The sequence below is a fragment of the Falco naumanni genome, chromosome 4 (genome assembly GCF_017639655.2).
Source record: "Falco naumanni isolate bFalNau1 chromosome 4, bFalNau1.pat, whole genome shotgun sequence".
NCBI lineage: Eukaryota > Metazoa > Chordata > Aves > Falconiformes > Falconidae > Falco > Falco naumanni.
Window position 1 is genome coordinate 85,412,484 of NC_054057.1, and position 20,748 is coordinate 85,433,231.

General features: G+C 54.8%; 3 protein-coding genes across 14 annotated transcripts; 2 read left to right on the forward strand and 1 right to left on the reverse strand.

Annotated features, from left to right (window-relative positions):
- The first annotated feature begins 64 nt into the window (after positions 1-64).
- SMCR8 (SMCR8-C9orf72 complex subunit) lies at positions 65-9,737 on the forward strand. Of its 5 annotated transcripts, none has more exons than XR_005827745.1 (3): positions 65-2,499; positions 4,701-7,771; positions 8,991-9,737. XR_005827745.1 is itself a non-coding variant. In XM_040593224.1 (2 exons), the coding sequence occupies exons 1-2, from the start codon at positions 158-160 to the stop codon at positions 5,152-5,154; spliced, it is 2,796 nt and encodes a 931-aa protein (XP_040449158.1). In that variant the 5' UTR covers positions 65-157; the 3' UTR covers positions 5,155-9,737. The 5 variants fall into 5 exon arrangements, 1 of the variants encoding a protein (XP_040449158.1); XR_005827744.1 differs by having other exon boundaries at positions 4,701-7,475; positions 7,655-9,737; XR_005827743.1 differs by having other exon boundaries at positions 4,701-7,471; positions 7,655-9,737.
- SHMT1 (serine hydroxymethyltransferase 1) lies at positions 6,717-16,221 on the reverse strand. 8 transcript variants are annotated; one of them, XM_040593227.1, is made up of 12 exons: positions 16,152-16,221; positions 14,568-14,692; positions 13,906-14,051; positions 13,468-13,583; positions 13,218-13,378; positions 12,974-13,055; positions 12,558-12,770; positions 12,168-12,284; positions 11,711-11,833; positions 11,300-11,416; positions 11,005-11,115; positions 6,717-10,499 (listed from the first exon to the last, which is right to left on the reverse strand). In XM_040593227.1, the coding sequence occupies exons 1-12, from the start codon at positions 16,204-16,206 to the stop codon at positions 10,330-10,332; spliced, it is 1,536 nt and encodes a 511-aa protein (XP_040449161.1). In that variant the 5' UTR covers positions 16,207-16,221; the 3' UTR covers positions 6,717-10,329. The 8 variants fall into 8 exon arrangements, with proteins under 8 accessions (XP_040449161.1, XP_040449160.1, XP_040449159.1 ...); XM_040593226.1 differs by having other exon boundaries at positions 16,137-16,221; XM_040593225.1 differs by having other exon boundaries at positions 16,122-16,221.
- A 240-nt stretch (positions 16,222-16,461) lies between these two features.
- LOC121087802 (chemokine-like receptor 1) lies at positions 16,462-20,505 on the forward strand. The gene is made up of 2 exons (XM_040593234.1): positions 16,462-17,584; positions 18,149-20,505. The coding sequence occupies exons 1-2, from the start codon at positions 17,537-17,539 to the stop codon at positions 19,250-19,252; spliced, it is 1,152 nt and encodes a 383-aa protein (XP_040449168.1). The 5' UTR covers positions 16,462-17,536; the 3' UTR covers positions 19,253-20,505.
- Positions 20,506-20,748: the final 243 nt, after the last annotated feature.

Genomic DNA, 20,748 nt, shown 5'->3' on the forward strand with positions numbered 1-20,748 from the left:
GAGGCGGCGGCGGCGGCGGGAGAAGGGGCGGCGGCGGGGGCCCGGCGGCGGGCGGGCCGGGGCCGGGGCTGCGGCGGGGCCTCCCGCGGGGCCCGGCGGTGGCGGGGGGGACTGGGGGGGCCTCGCTGCTCCATGTCGGTCCCTTCCTGCGGGAAATATGATCAGCGCCCCTGACGTGGTGGCCTTCACCAGAGAGGAGGAGCTGGAGGATGAGCTGTACAGTGAGCCGCCCCTGCCCGAGGAGTACTCGGTGCCGCTCTTCCCCTTTGCCGGCCACGGCGCCAACCCCTGGGCCAAGGTCGCCAGCTCCAAGTTCACCCGAGACTTCATCCTCATCTCCGAGTTCTCGGAGCAAGTGGGGCCTCAGCCCCTCCTGACCATCCCTGATGACGCCAAAGTGTCGGGCACTTTTGATCTCAATTATTTTTCCCTTCGAATCATGTCTGTGGATTACCAGGCTTCCTTTGTGGGTCACCCTCCCGGCTCTGCCTACCCAAAGCTGAATTTTGTGGAGGATTCCAAAGTGGTACTGGGGGATTCAAAGGAAGGAGCCTTTGCGTATGTGCACCACTTGACTCTGTATGACCTCGAAGCCAGGGGTTTTGTGAGGCCCTTCTGCATGGCCTATATTTCTGCTGATGAGCACAAAATCATGCAGCAGTTTCAGGAGCTCTCCGCTGAGTTCTCCAAAGCCTCTGAATGCCTAAAGACGGGGAACAGGAAAGCTTTTGCTAATGAACTGGAAAAGAAACTGAAAGATCTTGACTACACCAGGGCTGTCCTGCACAACGAAACTGAGATACAGAAGAAAGCCAATGACAAAGGGTATTACACGACCCAAGCCATCGAGAAGGCCAATGAGCTGGCCAGTGTGGAAAAGTCTATCATTGAGCACCAAGATCTGCTAAAACAAATCAGGTCATATCCCTACAGGAAGTTGAAGGAGTCTGACTTTCACCCCTACGAGCCGGAGAGTGCGCTGGATCACGCCAACGTGGGCTGCGATCAGGACCTGACTACCTCCGACCTTGCTGAGCCTGGCGAAACCCACCTTTACACCCACATGCCATCCTATACCCCCAAGCTCATCAAAGCAAAATCTGCCAAATGCTTTGACAAGAAGCTGAAGACACTGGAAGAACTCTGCGATATTTATTTTTTCACCCAAACCCTTGACCAGTTGCATCAGATCGAGAGGACTTTCAGAGGGGATGTGTGCTACCTCCTGACAGAGCAGATCAGCAGGGCACTTTTAAAGCAACAAAGCGTAACTAACTTCCTCTTTGAGGATGTTTCTTTTCTGGATGAAAAACAGTACAGAGGCTGCCAGGGCCTCAGTCAAGATGCCATGGATAGGAAGTGTTCAGAAGAGTCCCCCGCTCCTAAAGTGGTCATCAGCCTGGGATCCTACAAGTCCAGTGTGGAGTGCGTGCCCATCAAGATGGAGCAGGAAATCGAGGACTCCCAAGAACCAAAAATGACTGAGTCTGTGACATTCGAACACCAGGAGAACCTGGACTATCTTGATGCAGATATTAAAGGCAGCATCAGTAGCGGTGAGAGCATTGAGGTTCTCGGAACGGAGAAGTCTGCACCTGGCTTGACAAAATCGGAGAGCCAGGCCAGCCTGCCTGTCAGCCCCAGTCCCCAGGCAGGCAGGAGCAAGGTGGGCAGCCGGCGGACCGTCAGCGAGGACAGCATCGAGGTTCTCAGTACATGTCCCTCAGAGTCACTCATCCCGGAAGATTTCAAAGCGAGCTACCCAAGTGCCATTAATGAGGAACCTTATGTGGATGATGAAGAGGGAGGCCTTCATTTCACCCCCAAACTAAACCCTGACAATGCTGATGAGCAGGAAGACATTTCAAAACAGGAAAACTTAGTGCAGGTGGATTCTGCCTGTTGTATCGGGAAGGAGAGTCCCAACTTCCTTGAGCCTTTGCCTGACCTGGGACAGAAGCCCTGCGATGACGACGGGGTGGTCAGGATCCCCCCACAGCCATACCGGCAGGCTGAGCAGGGGCTGCGCGGGAGCTTTGGGGGCTTCCCCTCCCACGATGGCATCTCCGGGGGGCTTCTTCCCTACGAGCTTGACCCTCGATACCTGACGGGCAGCAGGGAGGTCAGTAGGAGCAGCTTGGATGAGTGCTCGGACTCCACAAGCTATATCAGCAGCGCCGCCTCCACGTGCTCTGACAGGACCCCTTCTCCTGCTCACCTTGCCTGCCAGGCGAGTGAAAGGCACAAAAAAAAGGCTGGCCAGAACGCACTGCGGTTCATCAGGCAGTACCCCTTCGCTCACCCCGCCATCTACTCCCTGCTCAGTGGGAGGACCCTGATCGTGCTGGGGGAAGAGGAAGCGATAGTCAAGAAGCTTGTGACGGCGCTCTCCATTTTTGTGCCGAACTGCGGCATTTACGCCAAGCCTGTGAAGCACTGGGTCACTTCCCCTCTTCACGTTGTGGATTTCCAGAAGTGGAAGCTGATTGGACTCCAGAGGTAAATCAAGGATCTTTGTGCTTTATTGGTGTCAAGATGTATGATAAAAACCTCATCTCCTAAGCGGGAATTTCAGAGGGGCATGGGTGTGCAGCGGGGGTCTCTGTCTAATTACCTACACAGCTGCTGTGAATTTCTGCTTACGGGATATATTTTGAAAGGGGGTAGATTTGTCTGTCTCTTTATATCTAGCCTCACTTGAGAGAGAATACTTCAAACATCTGCTAGGAGGTTGCTGCCTGGCTCATGCTAGTTATTTGGCCAGGAGGTTTCCTTCTGGTTTAAGCCTTAGCCTGGCAAGCAGGAGTCCTGCTGGTTTCATGGATGATTTGATAGAGTGCTCCAGGAGTCCCTTGTGTGCTCTGCTTTCCCCCCATCTCCTGCTGAAAGTCTTCTGGATTTCTAGCTAGAATTTCATTTTTTAAATGGATGCTTTGATATAGGGAGTGTTTTTCCTTCTGGACCTTAAGGAAGTGATGATGCACTGTTGATGAGATTGGTAGCTGCAAAATTGGAGTGCCAGCACCTTGGGCTGTGTTGGTGTGCTGGCTGGGTGTTGTGGGGAAGGGCAGAGGCGCAGAGCCTGTGGAGCTGCTGGGATCTCTTCAAGGAGGTGTGGATGGACAGACGCTTATTTATAACAAGCCTTAGTGCAGAAAAAAAGGTCCCTGGAGCTGTGCAGGCTGCAGTCTTGGGATTGCAGTTCAGATGCAAAGGAAACTTCTGCTCAGGGTGAGGACCATCACAAAAGCAAGCACCCAATCCTGAAACATGGCTTCATAGTTTGCAAATAGCAGTTGCTCAGCTCTCAAGATTTTGGCCCTGCCTTTGTTGCTGTTATGAAAAGGTTTTTCTTTGTGTGTTACCAGGATGTGTTTGGCACTTTGGGTGCAGGTATGACAGGGAATGGCCATTGCTGTCACCAGTGTGGAGAACATGAGTCAGAGTGGCAGCCCATTGCTCAGACCCAAGCTGGAATAGCTCCTGAAAGAGTGTTTCTGAGCGGCATGAAAATCAAAATACAGACATCTGCTTTCTGGGCTGCTGGGTATTGTGTTGTTGGAGGTTGTGGATGATGAAATTATCCAAAGCTGTGAGTTTACCCTCATTTCTGTGCTCGTGAGGCAGGATGACAGCTCTGCCAGCAGCTGCTCCTAAACTTCTCTGTCTGTCGGTGAGGTTTTTAAAAGCCCAAAGTGTTTAGTCATTGCTCAGTGTTTGTGGTTAGATGCAATTTTTATAAACAAAAGTTTTGTTGGGTATTTTTTTTTAAGAACTGCTTGTGAGATGTGTCAGTCATTCAGACTCCTCTATGGAATGTTAAGTGTTGAGTTTAATGTGGGTGCTCGCAGCAAACCATTTATACAAGGGCTTTGGAAAGGAACTTTCAGGCTGAATTAATTATTCTGGTAAGGGTGCTGCATTTCCTAAGACCAGACGCTGCCTGGGCATGGGGACAGCCCTTACACCAGCAGCTGGGCTCCTGGTTTGAGGCTGGGAGCTGTGTCTCATCTGAGCGACCTTAACCACGCAGAATCAAGGAGCAGAAGGCAGAGTTTGCGTAGGCTTGTAATTTGCATTTAAATAACATTAATTTAGACTTGTTGGATAATCGTATGTTGTGAACATGCTGTGGGTTTGCACCTGAGTGAAAAATGCCCAGGCTCAGCCAGGGAATGTTCTGGTTTAAGGATGGCTTTGTTAAAGGAAGGGCAGAAGGTTTTGCTTTACTTGGGACTTCGACCACCTCGGAGCAGCTCCCTCCCGAAACAGCGATATGGGGGGAAAGTGGAGCTCTTGGCAAGGGGGAGCTAGTTTGGGTTTCTGAGGCCTGTTTGTCACATCCAGGAGCTACCAGCTGCTGCAAGATTTGCTTCTGTTCACCAGAGATGTCCTGTCACTCCCTCTCCGTGTCACTGAGGGAGGAAGCTGCCCCGAAGCGGGGTGGTTTATGCAGTAGTGCACACATGGTGTGGATCAGTGCATGTGGGGATCCCAAAGAAACCTTGATCCTCTGGATCTGGCAGGCTGGAGAGACTATTTGGCCATTCTCTTCCATGCTAGGCTTTATTTGCCTGCAGAGGCTCTCGCATCATCTCATGAGCTAAAGGGAAAATACGTGCAATACAGGGGCATGGACACAGTCTGCTGCTTAACTGTCGGGTTGCCTCCAGCTGTGACCTCTCTCTTTGCTGTTTCAGGATGGTGTCGCCTGCTGGGGTGAATGTGCTGCACACCCTGAGCCGATACAGCCGGTATGTCAGCATTCTGGACGCTGACAGTAAGACTCTCCGCTGCCCGCTTTACAAAGGTACCTTGGTGTCCCGGCTGGCAGACCACCGCACACAGATCAAACGAGGAAGCACCTACTATATGCACGTCCAAAGTATCCTCACCCAGCTGTGTTCAAAAGCCTTCCTCTTCACCTTCTGCCATCATTTGCACCTTCCCATTAGCGAAAGGGAATCGGAAGAATCCATTGTGAATCGCAGGATGAACTTCCTGAAGCTTCAGCTGGGCCTTGCCAATGAAGATATCAAAATTGTACAGTATTTAGCTGAGCTGCTGAAGCTGCAGTACATTCAGGAACCCAGCCAGGGGGTGAACCCTATGCTCAGATTTGACTATGTTCCCAGCTTTTTGTACAAAATCTAGCCTTGCGCAGGCTGTCTGCCTGCGTACCTGGAGTCTGACAAAGCTCATCCATGCTTGACATTGACGCTGTCCGCAGTAGCTCTCATATGTCGGGAAGGGGTGAAGAAGCCAATGCGTTCGCAAGAGTCTCTGCTCCACAGAAACTGGTGTCTGAGGGACACCAATTCTGTGTGGTTCCCTGTAGCCAAGAATGTAGATGTTCCATCACATAAAACACTGGGCACTCTGTTTTTAAATGTTAGAAGGGGCGCTAATAACATTTGAAGCGTATCATGGCAGCATCCCAGGGGGATTATGGCATGGAGAGAGAGGTGGGCTGTCTTGGGGATCAATACTAGTGTGCAGCCCCTGAAATAACACAGTGCTCTGCATGCTTCTGCCAGAACCCTGAACTGACGGTCCCTTCTGTGGAACCAGGGCGGAGACTAGAGGGGAGATGTAAAGGCCACGCGCAGTTTTTTAATCCACTGGTGTCTCACGTGAGTGTAGCTCTTGGAAGCTCCCTGGCAGGGTGGCAGCTTGCAGTTACCTGTCTGTGCACAGCGGTAATCCCTTCCTGCATTTTTCTGAGTTTCCTGGTGCTTCCCAGGACAGGTTGTCCCTGGGTGGGTGGGAGTGCAGTGGAGGCACATGTGCTTCTCTCCAGAAGGTGTTTGCCAGTTTCTCTCAGTTTTGTTAAAATCTGGAATGTGGAAGGACTCCTTAATGCTAGCGAACACCGAGGCACCCGTTGCTGTGAATGTAGAGCACTGTGCCTTGTTAATTTGTCATGTCCTATTTGCTGGGCCACCTCCGAGAAGGAGGGGTGGGAGACTGGGAATCCTCAAAGCGTGTGAGGTCGAGGGTGGCCTTTTAAAGAGAGAGAGGAACTGACCCCTCATTTGGAGGTGCTTTTTGTGATGGGGAAACAAACAGTGCAATTCAGCTGAAGCTACGCGGTGAGACAGCAGGCTGTTAGAGCAGGCTGCCTGCCTGGTGAGATACTAGCACTCAGGAGAGATCGGGGGTGAATGTAGTGGATTCCGTGTTGTAGCCGTAAAGTTTCTTCTCTTTTTAGTTTTTTTGGTTTTGTTTTTGGGGTTTTTTTTGGTCAGGGAGTTGACTTTTGTGCTTTGTGGTAAAGCAGGGTCAGCATCGCTGCATGCTGCTTCTGGCCAAGCCTTCGTCGTGTCTCAACTACCTCTCCCAGGGCGCTCCTGGGTAGCTCTGGATGGGGCAGAACTGACACTCTGAGCCTGGATGCCAAGAAGTTTCCTTTCAAAGCTTCTATGCTGCTGCCTGTGCCATAAAGGTTGTGCCACCGGCATGGTGACACTCCCAGATTGTTCCTGGCAGTGCTGAAAGCTTTGTGCCCAGGCACAGTGCTTCCCTCTGGAGTCTCATAGGAGATGCTGCTCCTTGGCCACCCGTCCTGGGCTGCGGGCTGCTCTGCCCGGTGCCAGGTGGCAGCAGCAGTCCCCATGGTACTTCCAAGCAAGAAAAGCCTTGCTAGGAAAGATAGCCTTGGTTTTATTTGGTTTTAGCACTCTTCTGATTATGGAGTGAGAACAGCTGAGATTGTACAAGATGAGCCAATGTGTTGTTTGGTTTGGGTTGTGGTTGTTTTTTTTTTTTAAACTTCTGTTTATTCTGATGATGTGAGGCAGTGCTGGAGATGAATATGATGTTCCTTCTGTGCCCAGGGAAGTTCCTGTGTACAGACAGGTGCGTCAGCATGGCTTAGACCCCACTGAAACTTGCTGTGAGAACCACGCTGCTCTGAAACCTGTGTCCCGAAGGCAAGGAGGCTCTGTGGGGACATTGTTGTCTGGCACCAGCATCTGCGCTTCCCTGCTGCTGCTGCCCCTTTCTCTTCCCTGGAAAGGGCCCTCTGGGGTAGCGCAGGAGGTACAAACCAACTGGGCAGAAAGGCTGTTTTAAATGTTACTGTTGTTTCTGGTGGCGTACGGTGAGGCCAGCTCAGCTGGGCAAGTTGAGTTCGTGGTACGGTCCAGCGGGATTTCCAAGGTCAGGGGTTGTTTGTGATGGTGTTTTTAGGTTGCAGCTGGGAAGCAGTGTGGCATCACCCTCACAGAAGGTGAGCAGTGTGCCTGTGCGCGGGGCTGCGCACTTTTAAAGCGTGTTTTAAGGCCTTTTCCTTTCATAACTGTGCCCTCCTGTTGCATGCAAACTAGGTCTGCTGGTGAAAGACTTCAGTGTCCATCCAAAACACCTGCTTTCTGAGGTGACTTGAGGTGTCTCCTTGTCGATTCAAGTGCACCCAGGTGGCTTCCACACTAAAGCTGAGGAGAGATTCCCTGGGGGAAGAGGCATCCCAGTAAGTGAGTAATGCAGGTGACACCGGGCAGATGAAAGCTCCCTGCGTCCTGCCTGACACAGCTCTGGAGAAGTGCTCAGCACGGGAGCTTGTTTCCTGCTGCAAAACAACCTGATGCTATTTGGGGGTTTGAGGAGGGAGGGGCGAACCTTTTTCTGCTGCCTCACAGATGTCTTCCTCCAGGCTGACAGCGCAGGGTGGTGGAGCGGGATAGATGGTCTCTTAGACACACGGGATGGATGGTCTTTTAGACACACGTGGTCTCAACCTGTGGTGTTCAGCTGCATTCACAAATGATAAGTAACTCAATTCTCGTTGCTCCTTCTATCAAACCTGTAGTATCTGATATTCGAGGCTGTGTTGAGCAATACTTGCACTATATCACCTGTCTGACCTGCTTCATTTCTCCACCACAAAGCAGCTCTGATTTGGGAGGGTGCCCTGGGGGCTTTGCTGGGACATTGCCGATTTCAAAACCGTGTTATCTGCAGCTCAGCTCTTAAGCAGGAGCTGTGGGGAAACATGCCCTGGAGCGCTCATCCTCCTAAAGCTGGCTCAGGCAGGGTAACCTCTGAGCTCAGACTCTGGGAAGAGGGAGTTACATCAGGCTGTGGCACCTCGGTGCAGCCGGAGCCCAGCCTGCCCTTGCTGCTTGTGCTGCCCATGATGGCAGCAGAAATCGGGGGGAGTCTGAGCACAGCTGGTGGTTTGGGAGCTGAATTCCTCTTTGCTCAGTAATTTCTCTGTCTGATCTTCTGCTCCTGTACAGTAAAGATCCCTGTATTGGCACTTTAAGACTTTTTCGTCATCTTCACTGTGTTACCTCACTAGTTTCTGATATTAGCAGACTTACAACAAGTTACGATCTTCGCACTAACAGCTCCCGCAATGAATCTTGGCATGTGTGTTTGTCGGCTTGCACCGCCTGAGCGCTGCTGTCCAACTGTCCTTCCACCACAAGCAGGGCGGGTTCCTCGCAGCGGCGGTGCAATACTCACCAGCCCTCCTGCACCAAGCTGCCAGAGCCAGCGGTGCCGTGCATGGCTGTCACCTGCTTCTGTGAGTGCTACCAGCATGCTCCCGCCTCCCGCATGGCTGGCTCTGGCTCCCTCCTCTCCCTGCTGGCTGTCAAGGAGAGGAGGCTTTAAGCCTGACCAAGAATTCATCAGAGCAAAAGTCTCCCCCAGCTGTCTGCTGCCTGGCCAGGAGGGCAGGGCTCCCTTTTCTTACTCCTCCGCTTTCCTGTGCTGCTGTGCTCTAGCTAGTGCTTCTTTCCGATCCCACCCTGAGGAGGGTCAGCCATAGGAGTAGGCAATATTAACCCTACACAGGTTTCATTTCTCAGAGAATAGTGCTCGGATTTACTTTCATCCAGTAGCAATCGTTTCTAAGCAGCTCCGAAGCTGCCTTGCCTTGACTAGGGAAGTACTGCCTATACTCTAGCAATATTCACCATTTTGTAAGGGGTGGGAGAGGCGCTTGAGGGGTGCGAGCTGATGGCTCCGTAACCCCAGGCCAGTTCTTTCGTTTTCATCAAGCTAGGAGGCCCTGAGCCCCCGGTCTGGTGTTGGTGACAGCCCGTGCTGCGGATTCAGCGTCTCGGGGAGCTGGGGCTTGTAGCAGCACTTTGAAAAAGCTCCTGTGAGAAGGTGCAATGGGAAATGCAGGGAGCGGCCCAGGCTGAAGGAGTGCCTGCTCCACATGGTGCCCTGGTAGCACAACGTCAGAGCAACAGACTGTACCCCAGTATTGGAAGGGTCACAGACCCACTGCACACTGGTCCCCGAGATGTGTTTTAACTGGAAGGCAGAAACACAGGGTACCTGGTCCCGCTGGCCGCCTCGCTGCCGGCACGGGGATGGGGCTGGGCAAAGCACTGCCTCCAAGGGGTGCGAGGAGGCTGTGATGAATTCTCATCTTATTTTAAAGCACTGTATCCTATTACTGCATGTGGAGTTACGTGTGTGTGCCTGTGCGTGCCGAATGCTTGCGTCAGTAGTTAGTGCGAGTGTGACCGGGAGAAATCCAAGAAGCATGTCTTAGTGTCGTGCTGTAAGTGTTACTGCACAAGAGTTTAACAGATGTTAACACCAAATGACTAGTCTGAGAAATGTACTTTTTAAAAAAAAATTATTTATTTGGGTTCAGATATTTTTGAAATACAAAAAAAAAAATTGGTTGTATTTTTTAAAGCTTATAATTCTTGTCATACATTGTGGTTAAATTCTTAATTTTACCGTGCTTATTAAAAAATGGTTCTACCTAAGCTTTGCGCTCAGAGGTGTGAGGAAATACCAGAGCTGCTGGCTAGGATGGGATGGTGATCCCAGGAGGGCTGTTAAGGCCAGACCTTGTCCCTGTCAAAGCCTGTGGAGGCTGGAAGGGACAAAAGGAGAGCAGGCTTGTGCGCATGAAGCCTTAAGGCTGAAACCGGGGAGGCTTTCAGCAGCTCTTGCGCAGCTGAGCACAGCGTGCGGGACTGCAAGCCGGGGACGCCCGAGGAGGTGGGCCCCCACGACCATCCCGGTGCTGCGGGCAGGGGTGTCCGGGTGACCGTGGGCAGGCCTGCCTAAACCTTGTCTGCTGTTCCCCCAGCCAGCCAGCGCCGCGTCGGAGCCGGCTGTGGGGCTGAGGGTTGCCTGGTGCTTAGTTCCAACTGTAACACTGAGTGGTGAAAGGGCTGGTTTCCCTGCGGGGGGGCTGTGCCCCGAACGGGAGGGGAGAGGTCAGTAAGAGCCAAACCAGGAGCTGCTGCTGCACTGCAGCCAGTGTCAGCAGGGAGAGGAAGCACCGGGGTGTGAGTGTGCCGTAATCCTGCGTACTTCCTCGGCTCCTGGCACAGCCAGGGGTACCTCCCCTTACAGGACAGGCAGCCCCGGGAGTGGGAAGGTCGCTGCAAAGGCCTCAACCTCTTCCTTCAGTGCCTTCAGCTCCCTCCGGTATTTCTCCTCCTCCAGTTTCTCCTTGAATTCCTTCAGTGTGGCCTTGGGGTTCATGTCCTTCTGCACGCGCAGCGTCAGCTCGATCCCTGCCAGGATGGGAGACGGTCAGCCCTCGCAGCAGCAGCACCTCTGCCTGCATCCCACACTGCAGCTGCCGCATCCCACAGCTCTCCCAGCCCTGCTGCAGGGAGCCTGGGCTGCGGGCTTAGCCCTGCACATGCCGCAACAGGGCTGGGGCTGGCCCCGAGGCATGTGGGAGGGAAGGAGCAGGGCTGAGAGGGACCTGCTGCCCCGGGAAACCAGTATGGGACTCCTGAGGACAACTGGAACAAGATTGCAAAAGGTGCAGGCTTTCAGCCAGCTGCCTGTGCAGTGGGGAGGGTTTGGCCGGTGCCAGCTGTGGCCAGATGTTCTCTCCCACATCCAGATGTGCAAGTGGGACAGTTACTCCTCATTTGTGCGTGTGCGCTCCCTTGGCAGCTGCTGGGGGAAGCCACCCAGCCTGGCTCAACTGGTGCCTCCTGGCCCTGGGCTGCTGCTAGAGCTGACTTGGCCCTGCGCGCCCCAGCCCGAGCCTGGCCCTGGCCTCACCTCTGTGGATGTACTGAGCCACCATGCGGAAATCATCCTGTCGGAAACCGCGGGAGGTGAGAGCCGGTGTCCCAAACCGTAAGCCACTGGGGCGCAGGGCGCTGACATCACCTACACCAGAACAAGTCACGTGTGACCAAACCCAGTACCAAAACTGCCATGCATGGGATTTCAACCTGGTTCCCAGCATCTGGAGTGGACCAAGAGCTGGGAGCCCTGCGGGAAGCTCTGCATAGGCCACGGGAGATGCCCAGCGTGCGGGGCAGGACACAACAGAGCTTGTGGGATCCCTCACCAGGGCACGTGTTTTTGTTGCAGGCGATGGAGCAGATCTCCAGCACCCGCTCAGCCCGGCCTCCGTCTGTGCCTCTGCTGCGCAGGTCCAAGAGAATCAGGTGGTTGTCGGAGCCCCCTGCAAAGAGAGGGGTTTGGTGGGGCACGTGGGATGGGGGTAAATGCTGCTCCCATGGGAAACCAGCGCAGAAGGCTTGGGACTGCGCTGGGGCCTGCCCCCTGGCTTTGGGGGCAGAAGGGTGCCTGCCCTTGGGAAAAAGGGCTGCTTCAAAATAGTAGTGTGGATGCCCTGAGGAGCTGATGGCAGAGCCCTGCCTGTCACCTCCCTGCATGTGCTGCCCTCACAGCCTGGGTCGGAGCCTGGGCCACACACAGGGGTCAGCCCCGTCCCGCCACCGAGACCTGTCCTCACCCGTGACGATGTCGTAGCCTAGCTCCATCAGTGTTGCCGAGAGTGTCTTGCAGTTGGCGACCACCTGTTGCTGGTAAGCCTTGAACTCGGGCGTCATGGCCTGCCGCAGCGCCACAGCAATCCCTGGGGGGGAAGGCAGACAGCATGAGCTTCTGGGGGGCTCCCACCAGCAGCAGAGCTGGCAGAGATGTGTGGCACCGCCAGCAGAAGTCATCCTGGAAGCTGAGCAAACTGACGGACAGTCCCTTCCTCTAACCAGGCTGGCAGCGGCACTGTGAGCTCGGAGGCAGGATGGGACCAGCCAAGACGGCTGCTCTTTGCCACGGCATCTCCAGGCTGCAGGCCCCTCGGGGCAGCGGGAGCCCCCTGCACTGCTGCTGGGGCTCAGAGCCCAGCCAGGACATCTTTGCCAGCTCCTTTTGCCATCCTGGAGCTGCTGGCCAGCCTGGATGCGTACCTGCGATGGCATGGTTGTGCGGGCCTCCCTGCAGCCCGGGGAAGACTGCCTGGTTGATGAGACTCTCCAGGTTGTAGAGCGTTTCTTTGCCTGTCTTGGGGTCCACGCTGCGGGTGCCTGCGGGAGGGGAGGGTGGGGTCGGTCATGAGGCAGCATGGCTGCCCTTCTCCCGTGAGCTGCTTTCACCCCCTGGCCACACAGCAGGGATGGTGGATGTTCCTCTTCAAATCTGGGCCACAGTTGGCTCTGGGAAGCTCCCCAGATCCTCCCAGGAGGCCTCAGACCTTCCAGCCCTCCCTCCTTCCCAGCTAAAGCAGGAAGGAGCTTTTCACTCACAGCCCCCTGGCCTGGGGTGAACATTTCTCCTAGCTCCGTGGCCAGGTCAGGCACCTTTGCGGTAGAAGATCATGCCAGCTCTGCAGCCCCGCAAGGTCTTGTGTGTGGTGGTGGAGACAATGTCACAGTGGTCGAAGGGGGAGGGCACCACGCCGGCGGCCACCAGCCCACTGATGTGGGCCATGTCAGCCATGAGATATGCACCATTGGCGTCGGCAATCTTCCGCATGCGGGCATAGTCCAGGTTGCGTGAGTAGCAGCTGACACCTGCAGGGAGATGGGGGGGGGGGGGGGCGGGACACACGGGGCAGGAGCAGATGCGCAAGGACCCTCAGACAGCCCCAGGTCCAGCCCTACAATGGGGACACACAGGAGCTCCTGCCGGCGTGGATGTGTTAGAGGTCTCCTGCAGCATCCACGGGCTTACCAGGGTGTGTCACCAGAGCAGTCAGGAAAGGTTTGATCCTTACCTGCTATGATCAGCTTGGGGTGGAAGAGGCGGGCATTCTCCTCCAGCTGGTCGTAGTCAATGTAACCGGTCTTGGGGTTGACCTGGGAGAGGAAGAGGAGGGTTCAGCCACCTTGGTATGGGTGAAGATGAGCTGCAGCACCATCACGCAGAAGCGGGTGCCAGGAGCCCGATGCCAGTACTTTAAGAGGCACCAACACTTACAACGACCGCCTGCTGGCTCCAGCTGGAGCAGCTCTCTGTACCTTGTAGGGCATGGACTCAAAGAAGACAGAGGTGGCAGAGATCTTCTTCTTGTCTGTCATGAACCCGTGGGTGAGGTGGCCCCCATCGGGCAGGTCCAGCCCCATGATCCTGCCGTGGGGTTCCACCAGGGCCGTGTACACCGCAAAGTTTGCGGGTGACCCTGCAGCGAGAGCACACGGGGACAGTTATGAGTGCTGGGATGTGTGGAGGCCAGTGAAACTGGCCTGGCTCTCCTTAGCGCCCCATTACCTGAGTAAGGCTGGACATTGACGCCCCACTTCTGGGGGTCAAGCCGGTACGCCTGCAGGGCTCGCTTCTGGCACAGCCTTTCCAGCTCATCTACAAACTCTGTCCCACCGTAGTACCTGCCAATAAAGGATGGGGCAGGGGTTAAAACCAAATTCATTACTCAGAACGGTCCAGGTGACCAAGCTGGGGAGAAACCAGGGTGGTGCCGTGTTTGTGGCAGTCACTGGGAGAGAAGCTGTGGCAGACATGAACCTCTGAGCTTATCCCATGTGTGGCCAAGGGCAGAAGCAGAGATGATCAGATCCTGCCCTGGAGGAGCTTGGCTCCCAGCACAAGCACTTTGCTTCCTTCGCAGAGGTCCAGGTCTGGCAGCATGGATGGTTCCTCTCCCTCCCTGTGAGGGTTTGGGTTGAGTGGGACTCAGCCCCAGCCCCATACCTCTGTCCTGGGTAACCCTCGGAGTATTTGTTGTTCAGGCAGGACCCCAGGGCCTCCAGGACTGCTCGGCTTGCAAAGTTCTCTGACGCAATTAACTCCAACCCCATCTTCTGCCGCTGCTTCTCCTTCTTGATGATGCTGTGCACCTTTGGGAGGGGAGAAAAGCAGCTTCATCCATGCCGGCTCTGCACAGTGATGTGGATGTTCCACCACAGGGGATGCACCCTCAGAGGGCACAGAGTGTGGAGAGGGGCCTGGAAAGGTGCTGGAGAAGGGAGACGAGATCCCTTCTTGGTACAGGTGATTCCAAACAGTTCATATGTCCAGTCACAGGCCATGTTTTGGGTTTCTACCTGCCAGGAAGGAAGCTGCCAGATAATTCAGCTGTCATTTGTGCTTGAGAGTCAAGGGCAACTGCTGTATGGCCTGGTGGACTGGCTGCTCTGGTGTAGACATTAGAGCTTCAGGCAGAGGGGTATGAGCAATAGATGCAAAGTTATGACCATGTTATCTGCAGATGGTTGGAGGATGTCCTCCCTCTCCACCTCTTGCTGCAGGACTGTCTGCCTGCCCCATCCCTGGCTCAAGGAAGTCAGCATCCCCACAGCTGTCCGGAAGATGGATGAAGCAGCTGCTGGGCAGGGGCCAGAAGGGGCTCTCACCTCTGGGTCATTGGTGTCAAGTGGCTCCAGTACCATCCTGTTATGGGAGGACCAGAGTTCTGCACTGGGGAGGCCCCTGTCACCCTGTGTTGAGTTTGCCATCCTTCTGGTGGGTCCAAGATCACCTGCCAGTGGAGAGGGGAGTTTTTGGGATGGCAGCAGGGCTGGATGCCATTGCACTGCATCCCTCAGTGCTGCCGGCTCCCATCCTGTGTCTTCCCTGGAAACACAGAGGGGCCAGCCATGGGCTGGGGCCCCTTGCGCGAGGAAAACACAGATAATTGTCAGGCTTCCCCCACTGATCTAAGACCAGTTCATTAATGATAGTGCTTTGATTATTTCTGATACTCTCCCATCACCGCCCTGCCCTGCCTAGTTCTGCAGTGCCTGGCCAGACACCTGGGGACGTGGTGAACCTGTGCACGGACCAGACTGTGTCAGCAACATGAGCAATGCCTTTCCTTCTCTCTCCCATATATCTGTGAGTCTTAGGGCTTCTAGGAAATTCTAGCAAATGTCTTCACAGACAGAAAGGTGTCTCATTAAAAGTGCTGTTTCCTTTCAAGGGCAATGAAGCGCTCATACCCATAGACCTCAGTTTTAATGCACCTTGCATTCCCCAGCACACTTAAACCTCTCAGCTCCTTTTCCTTGTGTGTAGCTACAAGGGCAAACCCCAGCAGGTCCTGCCCCAAACCCTAACTGAAGCAAGCATGCCTTGTGGAGCAGCAGCTCTGCTTCAGCATGATGCTCAGGCCTGGCAGCAGCCTTCCAGCTCCATCAGTAGGACTGCTGCTCCCAGGCAGCCGGGACAGCGCAGCTACTGCCTTGGCTGAAAACAATGGATCTTTTTACTCATTAACCCTGCAAGGCCAGCAATGGGCCGTGAGCAGGTTGTTAAGCAATTGCACTTTATTTGCTTGCGCCAAGCTGCTGAAGTCCATTCAGCATGGGCCTGTTGTGTGCTGCCCTTGCTGGACAGGGATGCTTGGCCGCCCTCCTGCCCAAGCCCAGGGCCTCACTGGCAGGGTGGGAATTCCCATTGCCAGAAAAGCTGGGTTAGAATGGGGAAAGCGCTGCAATGAACAGGGCACAGCACAGTGCTCTGGCTTGGAGCAGGACGCCTGGGTCTAGTCTGTCCCTTCACTGCAGGTTGCAGCTGTACTTGCACCCAGCGCTTCTGGCAAACCTGCAGAAGGCTGCGGGGGGACAGAGCTCCCTGTTCCCCAGCCAAGATGAAACATCCATTTTCATCCTCATGGTGGGACACCACTCCAGCCCTGCCAGTTTCCCCGCTGCAGGGGTGAAGACCACCCCAGAAGCTCCAACCCTACCCGTCTCTGCACCCCCAACACCCCGGCTCCATCACTCCCCTCCATCCCGGCTCCATCACCCTCTCCATCCCTGAGAGGGTCCCACTGACGCACTCCCCCTGCCCTGACACCGGTGGTGGAGAGCAGCGCTGCCTGCCCGGCTCTCACCCTGCAGCAGCGTGACTGGCTCCTTCCCTACCCTGTCCTTCCACGCACCGCACCGCACCGCACCGCACCGCACCGCACCGCACCGCACCGCACCGCACCGCACCGCACCCGGATCCCAGTCCCGCTGCACACCGCGCGGGAGTCCGCGCGCCTAGCATAGACCGCTCAGACACGCCCCCTCCGCGCCTCAGCCAATCAGCGCCTCCCTCCGCCCCTGTAGGCCGGCGGCGGGAACACGCTCCGGAAGTGCCTGGACCAATCAGCGTCGTGCTTTCCCCCCTCCCCGCGTCCTATTGGTCCGCACTGAGGCGGGGCTGCGGCGCTGCCCGCACGTGGCTGTCGGGGCGCTGGTGACCTTGGCCGGGGCGGGCGGCCGGCGGGGGCTGGGCTGCTGTCACCGCTCTGCCATCGACCCTCCACCATCACCCCTCCTTTGCCATCACCCCTCTGCTGTCACCCCTGTACTGCCCCTCTGCCATCACCTCTCTGCCGTCGCCCCTCTGCTGTTACCCCTCTGTGGCCGATCTGCCGTCACTCCTCCTCTGCCATCACCCCTCTGCTGCCCCTCTGCCATCACCTCTCTGCCATTGCCCTTCTGCTGTTACCCCTCTGTGACCCCTCTGCCGTCACCCCTCCTCTGCAGTCACTCCTCTGCCATCACCCCTCCTCTGCCGTCACTCCTCTGCTGTCATCCCTCTGCTGCTCCTCTACTGTCACCCCTCCTCTGCCGTCACTGCTCTGCCATCACTAGTCTGTCGTCACTGCTCTGCCATTACCCCTCCTCTGCCATCACCCTTCTGCCATCACCCCTCTGCCATCACCCTGCTGCCATCTCCCTGCAGCTCTCCGGCCCTGCCTGCCATTGCCTGCTGTGCACCCCAGGGGAACTCTCCCCCAGCCCCGGGGTGCTCCCTGCACCCCCAACCCTGGGGTGCCTCTCGCTCTCCCACCGGGCCGAGGCCAGGAGCCCCCCCCCCCCCCCCCCGCCCTGTGCCAGCCAGGGAGCACATCCAGCCACCCCAAGGACCCCCTGGCCGGGCTGCTGGCTGAAGCCATGTCTCCAGGCAAGCAGGTGTGCTGGGCCTCGGCACAGGTTGGTGGCACCGGCATGGCACCACTGCCGTGGGGAGCAGAGCCTGCCCCGTCCCCCAGCTGCAGCAGGGCAGCCCCTGCATCCAGCGGGGTGTCCCGGTGCTGGGGAGGAAGGAAGCTGCCTCGGGGGGCTGAGTGGTGCAGGCAAGAGAGGGGCCATGTCTGCTTCCTACTTTGAGTCCGGGTTAGTGGGTGGGCTTGGCCAACCGGCCTGAGGGAGCCTGCGAGCGCTGGGGCATCAGGGGTTAAATCAATGCACCACAAATTGAGGAACAAGATTAGGGAATAAAGTGATCCTACTAAATTCCTCGTGATCCCAAGCCATGGGAAAATGGGACGAGGCAGCATGAATCACTCCAGGGAGGAGCAGCATCTCAAAAGGGAATCAGCCAGGAGATGAGACCACCTACTGCGGGCAGAGCAGCAAAGGAGCACGGTGCCGCGGTGAGTGCTGCCAGGACCTGCTAAGGCAGGGTGCTGGGGCCTGCAGCAGGTGAGGAGAGGAGAACCGTGGGCTGGCCAGGAGGGTGGTTTGTGGGTAAAGGGCTGAGGGTTACACCAGAACACACCTCGGGTATGGTCCTGCTGGTAGAGCACACCACCCAGGAAGGAACTTGTTGAAGGAGTAGTCTTTAAACTTAATCTTTATCAGTCTAGATGGTTTTTGCTATCTTAATTTGTCCTTGGTCATCTGATGAGGACTGGTCACAGCTGTGGCATTTGTGTTTCCATGGTTGTCCTGCTGGCTCACATCAGACTGCAGATGTAGGCCCTTTATGGAGATGCTCTGACAGCACCCACACCAGCAGCAACACCTGGGTCATTTCTCTGGCAGTGCTGGTTTCTCTTAACTTGCAGATCCTATAGAGAAGGACTTAATATTAATTATATATTGTTATATATATGACTTTGTGTATACATTTTGTGTGCAGTTGCTAGCAAAGATTTTCACCTCTTTTGAGCTGTAGGAGCTGCATGTAACAGCGGTGTGTACTGTTGTGGTTTCAGGACTCTGGCTTGCAAGCGATGGACAGTGTCTCTTCTTCCCCTTCACCCTTCTCTGCCAGCTCCCCCACCACGCAGTTTGAGAATGCTACTGCCGAGGACTACTACTCTGGCCTCCAGAAGAGCATGCACATCCTCTCCATGGTGGTGTACAGCATTGCCTGTTTGCTGGGGGTGACAGGGAACGGCCTTGTCATCTGGATTGCAGGCTTTAAGATGAAGAAGACAGTGAACTCTGTCTGGTTCCTCAACCTGGCCATTGCTGACTTCATCTTCACCTTTTTCCTGCCCCTCAGCATCACCTACACCGCCCTGGGCTTCCACTGGCCGTTTGGGAAGCTCCTGTGCAAGCTGAACAGCACCATCGCTTTCCTCAACATGTTTGCCAGTGTCTTCCTTCTGATGGTCATCAGCATGGACCGCTGTGTTTCTGTGACCTTTCCCGTCTGGTCTCACAACCGCAGGAGTCCAGAGCTGGCAGCCAGGATCGCACTGGGGACATGGGTCCTGGCTCTCCTTCTCAGTTCCCCATACCTTGTTTTTCGGGACACTGTGGTCAGTTCCAGGAACGTCACCAGCTGCTATAATAATTTTGCACTGTCGGATGACTACACATCCGAGGCAACACGGAGGCTGTGGAGGATGCGGCATAAAGTGATGATTGTAACGCGATTCTTATGTGGGTTCCTCATCCCTTTCATGGTGATTCTCATCTGCTACAGCATTGTGGCTGTCAAGCTGAAAAAGAGGCAGTTAGCCAGCTCTGCGAAGCCATACAGAATTATCATTGCTGTCACAGTCTCATTTTTCCTCTGTTATTTCCCCTATCATGTCTTCTCCTTGTTGGAAATATCCAAAAACTCTTCCAGTCATGAGATGAAAATGGCCCTTTACATAGGGATCCCCTTGGTTTCCAGCCTTGCTTTCTTCAACAGCTGCATCAACCCCATCCTGTACGTATTTGTGGGGCCGGATTTCAAGGAGAAGTTTCGCCAGTCCATCCTGTCGACCTTTGAAGGGGCCTTCAGCGAGGAGTCGGTCCTGGGCAGCCTGACCAGCAGGCGAAAGTCCAGGTCTGCTTCGGAAGCGGAGGTCCCGAGGGTCTGAGTGGGCACTGGTGTGCAGGGGTCAGTTCTTTTCTCTGCAATTTCCCCTCATTCCAGAGCTATAATCGCAGGACTTTGGGCAGCAAAGGGTTGTGCATGCTAATGAAGATTTGATGGTTTAGAGGTATCTCAGATATACTATGACTTAATACACTATGGAAATGAAACAACTTGCTGGAGCTGCAGCAGGGTGGGTTGAAGTAGCAGCATTTTACTCCTTGTGCCACTTCCTTGGCTGCCTTGTTTCCCTGTACCATTTCCATCCTCTATGATCCGTCACACCTGGAAAAATGTCTCCCCGGCTGGCCGTGCTGAGAGGGCAACCACAGCCTGGGGGGTGGCTGCGTCATCAGACTTGGCTGCCTCAGTGCTGCTGATCTGTTCCAACTTCCAGTTTTTAACAGGGGATCCTTTATAAAATTTGCTGGGTTTGTGACTCCACTGGCAGAGCTCCCTTTGCTTTCCTCTCCTCCTGGCTCCCAAGGAGGGAGCCCTTAGGTGCTCTCCACACTGCCCCCCAGCCCAGGGTCACTTTGTACACTCCAGGGGGAGGCATCTGGGGAGAAATTCTTTTTGCATGTCTGTTGGGTTCACCTGCCTGCAGCGCTTTTGCACATGGCGAGCCGTGGGGAGACCTGTTCCCTGCCCTTACCAGACTTCCTGGCAGCTCATCTTTCCTGGGGTTCCACTGGGGACAAAATCAGGTGCAGCTGCACAGGTGGAGTAGAGCTGTGGCAGAGGTGTATGGCTGCACTGGAGGCATATGGCTGTGCTGGAGGAATACAGCTGCACCAGCATTTTGGCTGTCCAGAGGGGAAAAGGAGGGAGGGGAATGATATTCCATAAATCTCTTGTAGTTAAATGAGTAAAGAAAATACAATACTTTCCCATCTATCATTCCATGTTGGGCTGCTAATGCTTAGGGAGAAAATAATTAAAAAAAAAAAAAAAAAGCAGCTTGAACGTGCAGTGGGATCCATCCAGAGGCACTGTTACACTAGTATCTTTTAAAGATATAGGGTTAAAGGAAATGGCTATACGTATTTTTGTAGAGTCTGGAATAGCTAGTAAAACACTCACCTTTTCTCTCCCCAGATGTGTGGTAGGACAAATTATTGGTTGTGCTCCAGTTACTCAGGTTTGATGTACAGCATAATATTTCTGAGCAATGCTTTGTGTTCGTGTTTGACAATGTTTCCGGCCCTCAAACAGTGGAGATCTGACATTTTGTACTGCTGGTGAATGAATATTAAATCCCAATAAACTTATGTAAAACATACCCAGCCTGTTGTGTTGCCTGTCTGATAAAACACTTGTTGATCTAACCTGACTGAGCATGCTCATCTTTGGTAACAGAACAATTAGATAAAAAGATAAAATACCCAGAATTTGGAAACAAACCACTGGCATTAGGAGCAACTCTAATGACTGAAGCAGACACGGCTCGACCTGGATGTGAGGACTTGCCTGGGGCACTCTGTCCACGTGAGCCTGATT